Raw genomic sequence first — 8,144 nt, forward strand, 5'->3', positions numbered from 1 at the left:
TACATAACTAAAACTCGAACACGGATGAACACCAATCCACGAGCACCAACACAGGAATGCTCCGAACACTCAACCTCAACGTCGGACGGTAAGCCATAGAAAGTACCACACGTGACCGGTAACAGAGGCATCTCTTAATCTGAAATATTAGTCCCCAAAGGCATGAGTACAACCATTCAATAGTAAAAGATCCATCAAACTACACAATGCAACAAGCAAGACAACCAAAATTTCATGTGAAATGCACATATCATCCTTGCAATCATGCTCATAATTCCATGAGATCCATTCATTAAGGCAATTTATGTTCCACGCCATATGCACACACATGCACATGATTTATATCATCCTTACAATCATGTATATTTCCCCATGAGATCCATTCAATGCCTTCATAATCGCATTCTCAATGTCAAATAGTACCAACTCAATTTCATAGGCAATTTATGCACTATGCCATATGCACACACACACGCATGATTCGTTTCCCATTTTGATATTCAAAAGGATCTCATTTTTCTCTAGGGACCAATCTTTGCATCATTCGTGACTCTCGCACCCAACCTGGCATTGCGAGACCTCCGGCACACACCTCCGGGCATCCCGAACACACTTCCGGGCATCCCGCACCCCAACTGGCGTCACGAGGCTTTCGGAACACACCTCCGGGCATCTCGAAACTCCCGAGGCATCGTCGACTCAAGGGTCCGACGGTATCATCAACATCACAATGTATATTCACATATATGTCTCACTTTCAAAATAGCATTTGATGCAATAATGTCGAAGGTTTCAATCAAATTTTGATGTCATATGGTATGCTAAATGTCACCACATATGCTGTATAAATAAAAACCCAAGATATCACATCTGATAAAGCAATTCATTTGTTCTTGAAAATAAAACAATTTTCGGATAAAACAGAATGCACTCCTTTAATTAAAATTCTGGAAAAATTAGTAAACGATCTTAATAAATTTTGAAAATTTAACATATTATAAAAGAGATCTATAGAAATAAGTTTCATGAAGAACACCATGTCAAAATAATTTCTTACGAGTCACTACGGTCCATGCATCACAGCCTTAAAATTTCAAACATCACCATTGCACAGTTTTATTCACAAGTTTGGTATAAACCGTAAATCAACTCAAAAAATTCTGAAATTTTGATATGTTATAGAAAAAACCTATAGGTAAAAGTTTCGTGCAGAACTCAAAGTCAGATTCATGATATATCAAAAGCTATAATCACCATAACTCTTCCTAACCCTCGGTAACGATTTCCAGATTTAACAATTTCAGAGAAAAATCGTTTCACCGACCAATACTTGTCCGTTTGTTCTCAAATTTTAGTATATTACTCCTAAAGATGTCATCTACAAGTTTCATCAAGGACACAAAGTTAAATTTCGGCTAGATAATTACATAAAATTCACGGAGTTTCCAAAGGTCAAGCTGTTTTTCCCATGAAACAGTTTGCTAGCTTGAAGAACTACTCCTATACCTTCGAATTCCAGCATCCAGCATCACAACTCAAGCATTTCCAACATCCATTACACTTCACATACAACCACAGCAAGCAAAGTGTAGATCAATGGACTCTCACTTGCCTTAAGTTCACGAAATCACAGCAAGCAAAAATAGCGACTTGGGGGCTTCGGGCGTGGCTCAATTGACGGCGGAGCTAGGCGGCGTCGACAGCGGTAGCAGGCGCACGCATGGCAGGGCTGGTCTTCTTCTTCCCCTGACCGAAGCACCCTCACAACTCTGTCTCGGTTTCACTCTCTCTCTCTCTCTCTCGACCTCACTCTCTCTCTCGGTGGTTCTCCCTCGATCAATCTGCCTCCCCCTTTCCTTTTTTTAATTTCTTAATTGCTGGTAATAATTAGTTTTGCATGAAGATCACCGGTGAGGCAATGGGGGCAGCGACACTTGCTTGATCTCTCTCGCCACTTGTCAACTTTCATGCAAGGAGGTGGCCTTAATGGGCCGGCCTTGGTCGGCCGAATGGTGGGGGAAATGTGGGCCGATTTTTGGGCAGTTTTGGGCCTTAAGAAATCAGCCCACACTTGCTCTTAATTTTCCACCTTAATCCCCACTCATAATTACTTAATTACAGATATTCACATGGCCATAAAATTTTGCAATAGTAATCGATGGTAATCTAACTTATAGGGTACATGGCCAATAATAGAAAATTTCTCATCAATTCATCTTAACACAATCTAGATCACTCATGAGCATATGATATATTTCCAATCAAAACAATAGTCCATTCAATGCTCGGCCTTATTTAATTGCAATCCATTGGTCTAATGGCTATAATATAGTCCGATGGTGCTTCCATCACCTATTCATGGGTCATGGTGTATCTAGGGTTCGTTATGAAATTTTAGGATGCCACATAGCCGATGACTGGAATTTCGTGCTGATTACAGTGGTGTGCTTAGTTTATGTAATTGAGTGTTAATCTGTGCAAATTGAGTGGTGATTATGATTTTGAGTATTTATTTCAAAATTTGGATATTTGGGTATTTAATTAGAAAATCTCGGGTGTCGAGTTTGACACAAAAAATGATTTTAAATACTATATCAAATATTGAGATTTTAAAAGGAAGGATATGAATCTTTTTTGTTCGAATTGACCGTGTACCCACACACAATTATTTTTACCGTGTGTTTTTAATATGAAGAAAATAGACCAAGTCATTATTTTAATTAAGGCATTTGAGTGCAAAGCACAATGTCTTTAGTCGGGATTGATTGATCGTGTGATGGCTAAGTGAACCTATCTCGAATGTGCCTCGGTAGGACGTTGCCCCTATATGGGATGCCCCTTGGACAATGGAAGCCGGTCGCAGTAAATTCTGGACCAATGCTCCTTCGAGAATGCTGTCCCCGATGTGCATCAGTGGATGTTGCCGTGCTCAAAGGAGTGAGATGAAGCCTGGCTACGCTAGAAGATCGATGTGCATTGGTATTTGTGCCTATGAGGGTAGTAATCATGTTGGAACGTGTATTTGATTGAAATTGAAGCGCCGGATTATGGGATAAAATTGTGTGGCATGGTATAGAATGTCTCATAACAATTTGGCTTTATAATCGAGACTCCTGTGATTGATGGATTGATTGATTGATTGATTGTATTGATTGAATTGATTGATTGATTAATTGATTGTATGGATTGAAATGATTGATTGATTGATTATGTGAATTGTACTAACATGCAGGAGGGAACTGAGGTGAGGTAAGTCCTTTATTTTGTGTGTATAAACTGTCTTTAGGCGTACTTCCTTCCTGAGTCGGGGTTTAAGGGATGAACTTGCCGAGATATTGTCTCACCTTGTCGTGGGCTCAATCTTTTAGGTCCTTAGATGGTGGCCCCTTTAGTATGTTATGGTCAACCTTGGAGGGTTACTGAGCTGATAACTAACTTCTCTGTTCCCGGAGGCCATTGGGTCTATGAACTCGTAGTGACCACTATCTCGGTTCGATGAGGGCATACCTCAGAGGTTACTTCATCGATTTAGGGCATGATTTCCTCGCGGGCTCAATGGATACAGAGTTGGTCCCCTCTAGAGTTTTGAGATCCTCGTTGTGGTAGTCAACGCCGCTCTAGGTGAGGATGCAGCTAACCCTCTTGATGGTGCTGTGGATGACCTGGCGCCCTCGAAGCCTATGGAGTCCGAAGGATCGGTGAACGTGTTCAACAAGTGGGTCATACGATAGTTTCCTTTTCGAGGGCTGATCTTTTTGGTAGATAGACTAGTTTTGTATAAAAACCTAGTTTGTTTACAAAAGCGTGCTTTGGTTGTGAATTTTTTATCTTGCTTTCTATCCCATGCTGTTTGCTATCAGGGCATTTGTTTATTTGCTTGTGCATGTGCAATAAAATGAATGAGTCAGCAACGCTTCCTAAGACGTGGCAATTTCATCAACCACCGAGGGATGTGCGTGTACTTGAGTTTGGGCATGACAGTTAGGCCTCGACTAGTGGTCGGTGACTTGGTTGATTATCGGTGAGGGCTTGCTCACATTTGGGGCGAGGGGTCGTGGCCATCATCCAAATTGAGTGAGGGGTCCATTGACCCTCGCCCAAAGCGGCCAAGGATTGCCTCTGGCTGGGGTGGGGGCGGCGGTGGTGATGGCCTTTACAGCCCCAAATCCAATTCCCTCTTCTTCTTTTATTTCAAAATTTAATTTAATTAATATTTGTATTAAAAGTAAAATTTGGGGGCAAAATGACATCATTTGGGACAAGGATGTTGAGTGGACATTCTAGCAAGTAATATAGATTGGTTTTATTAATTAAATAATGCACCGTCAGATTTTTGGCAAGTTTCTTTGAGGTTAGCATTTAAGTATACTATTTTTTAAAAAAGTGGCACTTATGGTGTCTTTTGGTAATTTTGGCACTTATGTATCCATCTGTATCAAGTTTTGACACTTGAGATGTTTGCATCTTGTTATATTAATTCCGAAGTGACATTTCCTTGCAGAGAAAGTAATGAAAGTCTTCCAAATTGAATGTCCCGCAGCCAATTCTGATGGGAGGCCCCATCATGTGCAATTTGGTCATGCATGACGTCTATGCAGAACTCGACAAGTAGATAACCTTTTTGTTGATTGGCCTACAACTTGCGTGCTTGATGCAAGAGATCATGTACTCTTGACTGGAAGACATTCATATCCACTCATCTTTGTTGATCACTCCAAATCTAGACTTAGCTGTTTTTTCTTTTCTTTTTTCTTTTCTTTTTTCTTTTGGGTAAGGTTTAAAAGTAAAATTTGGGGGCAAAATGACATCGTTTGGGACAAGGATGTTGAGTGGACATTCTGCTGTTTTTTTCTTTTTTGTTTTCTTTTGCAATACTAAAATTCATGGCAAACACGGAAACTGGTCATCAAATCAGAAAGTTTACAAACATCTTAAGCATAGCAGCAATCAAACTTGTCTTTCTCTCGTCACCCAATTCTTATTACCAAACCCCTCCTTATATATTTGTCCCAGTTTTGAAGTCTAAAAGCAAAATCTCATCTTTCAAATGTAAGCATCACAACCAAACCTTTCTTGGGCTTCACCAGCATCGTTCCTGAATCCGTTCCTGTTGCAGAAACTCTCATGAGAGGACAAATGGATAGTGAAAACGATCAGCTTCACATTTTCTTCTTCCCTGTCATGGCTCCAGGCCACACAATCCCAATGATCGACATGGCCAAACTCTTTGCCATTAGAGGCTGCAAGTCCACCCTCATCACCACCCCCCATGACGAGCCCACCTTCTTGAAATCCATTGCAAAAACCAAGGATTCGGGCTTCGACATTAATGTCGTCACAGTGACATTGCCCTTGAAAGAGGTCGGCTTGCCAGAAGACTGTGACTCTCTGAACAAGGTCACTACAGTGGAAATGCGCAAGCAATTCAGGAGAGCTATCATGATGCTGGACCAACAGCTCGAGCTGCTAATAGAGAAACTTGCCCTGATTGTCTAATCTCAGACACGTTCCTCCCCTGGACAACCGAGATAGCGGCCAAGTACAAAATCCCTAGGCTCGCTTTCAATGGGACAAGTGCTTTTTCCGTTGCGGGCACAGAATGTGTGAGGCTCTATGAGCCTCACAAGAAGGTGTCATGCGATTCAGAGCCCTTCATCATCCCCAACTTCCCTGGAGAAATCACAATGTCCAGGATGCAGTTGCCAGATTTATTCAGGGAAGAGACTGACTTCACCAAGTTCTACAACGAGGTGAAGGAATCGGAGAAGAGGAGCTTTGGAGTCGTCATGAACAGCTTCTATGAGCTTGAGCCTGCTTATGCTGACCATTACAGGACATTCCTAGGGAGACGATCCTGGTTCGTCGGCCCGCTCTCATTGTGCAATAAGGAGACTGAGGACAAGGCACACAGGGGCAACCAAGCATCCATTGACCAGCACGAGTGCCTTGAGTGGCTTGACTCAAAGCAACCCAACTCAGTGATCTACATTTGCTTCGGAAGCATGGCAAATTTCAATGCTGCTCAGCTCCATGAGATCGCAGTCGGACTAGAAGCATCAGGTCAACAATTCATCTGGGTTGTGAAGAAGGACCCGAATGTGGAAGAAGGTAAAGAAGAGTGGTTGCCTGATGGGTTTGAATCAAGAATCCAAAATAATGGCCTCATCATCAGGGGCTGGGCTCCTCAGGTGCTGATTCTTGATCATGAGGCGATTGGGGGTTTCGTGACACATTGTGGGTGGAACTCGACCCTGGAGGCAGTCACGGCCGGTGTGCCAATGGTGACTTGGCCAGTCGCAGCAGAGCAATTCTTCAACGAGAAGTTCGTGACCCAGGTGCTCAAGATTGGGGTCAACATAGGGGTGAAGCAGTGGGTGAGGTTGTTCGGGGACAGCGTGAAGAGTGAGAGAGTGGAGGAGGCAGTGAAGAGAGTCCTGGTGCGTGAGGAAGCAGAGGAAATGAGAAGGAAGGTGAAAGCACTTGCAGAGATGGCAAAAGGGGCTGTGGAAGAAGGTGGGTCTTCTTGGTCGGATTTGGGAGCTTTGCTTCAAGAGCTCAGACTGCAGAGATCGGCTCACAACAAGATCTGATTGATGACCTGAAGCAATCAATCTTGAAAATTTGGTTCTGGAGAATAAAACTGAAGAAATAGAAATCTTCCAATCTCAGATTCTGTTGTGGTTTAACCTTAGAAAAAAATACTGGAATCGTTGTTTCTTTTCATGGAATTTATTCTAGGAGTTGTGATCATTCCATGTGGAGGATGTGAGTTCATTTCTTTTCAGGTAATAGGAAAAGTATACATGATCTTGAGTTCTTTTGTGCCGAAGAAATTAGAGTTAGTCTAGTAGTTGCAATTCAACAGTAAGATGCCCTGCGTACTTTCCCTTTCCTGAATTTTCTGTCCTCGAGACTCAAAAGGTGGAGAGATCTTTGCAACTTCATATTCCATAGATTGTATTTCACATTAAAGACAAAAAAATAAAGGAAAGACAAGCAAAAGTGAAAAGACAAGAAGAGGACGACAAACTCAACCTATGTCAGTCGTCACATGTTAATGACATATTTGGCTGTTGCACCATTGATCTTGTGATATGTATACAACTTGGCAATAATTCTAGACGAGAAGATAGAGAGGTACCAATTCTTTTGGTCCTCAAGGTTATTTTCCTCATACATTGTTGGGTTTGAAGGTTTTTAAACCCAAACCAAATCGACAACATCCATTTGTCATCGGCTAAAGTCCACAATTGTTGACATCAAACTTTGACATAGTGAGAAGTTTAAGGCATGTTATACTCATAGATTAGGTACCCTCAGTATTTTGGAGAAATTTCTGGTGCTTCCTCGCAGATTTGTACCTGAGGATATGTGATTCCAAAATTTCTTACTGCCCTTTTCGTGATAGAAGTTGGAATGAGTTAGCTTATCCCTTCGAGGACTTGTCTTCTCCTGTATTTTGTGGTGCGTACGTCAATATTTGGTCTTAGACATATATTTCCAAATTAGTACGTTAGGTAGCTTCTTAAAACTCCGCAATCTGCATAGACGAAGCAAAGCATAGACGTAACCGATTTCACATTATCTTTCTGCAAATAATGGCCCAAGGCCACATGATCCCCATGGTGCACATGGCCAAGACCTTCGTGACTCGAGGCGCATAAATCACCACCATCACCACCGCTGTCTGGGAGACCCTTTTTTCGAAACAAACCGAACGAATCAATCAATCGGGTTTGGAGTTTGACATCCAACTGAGCTAGGGTTGCCAGAAGGTTTGGACAATACAGATGCAGTCATATCGAGCCAAAATTAGGTGGAATTGGTGGGTAAATTCTGGAAGGCCTTGTGCTTGCTCCAAGAACCGATCTTGCAGGTTGCATATCCTAGAAGACTAGGGATCGAATTCTCTAGTAGCAGATGTATTTGTTCGGTGGGCTACCAATGTTGTTGCTCGGTTGAAAATTCCCATGCTAGTCTTTGGAGGGACAAGTTTCTTTGATATGTGCACTGGGGAAGTGATGGCAATATATCAACCACACGAGGGTGTTATCTCACATTCAAAAACCTTCGCAACTCGGGAAAATTGTCCAAAAAGTCTTAAACCTTTTGCACGTTTGTCAATTCAGTTATAAACTTTTCAA

At 42.0% G+C, this 8,144-nt stretch overlaps 1 protein-coding gene across 1 annotated transcript; it reads left to right on the forward strand.

Moving 5' to 3' along the window:
• Window positions 1-4,899: 4,899 nt before the first annotated feature.
• Window positions 4,900-6,817, forward strand: LOC104418294 (scopoletin glucosyltransferase). Its single transcript, XM_010029596.3, is given in 2 exon segments — window positions 4,900-5,479; window positions 5,482-6,817. Coding segments are annotated over 2 exon segments (1,464 nt in total). The 5' UTR covers window positions 4,900-5,124; the 3' UTR covers window positions 6,591-6,817.
• The last annotated feature ends 1,327 nt before the right edge of the window (window positions 6,818-8,144 follow it).

This window comes from Eucalyptus grandis, chromosome 9, assembly GCF_016545825.1.
Source record: "Eucalyptus grandis isolate ANBG69807.140 chromosome 9, ASM1654582v1, whole genome shotgun sequence".
NCBI classification, from domain to species: Eukaryota; Viridiplantae; Streptophyta; class Magnoliopsida; order Myrtales; family Myrtaceae; genus Eucalyptus; species Eucalyptus grandis.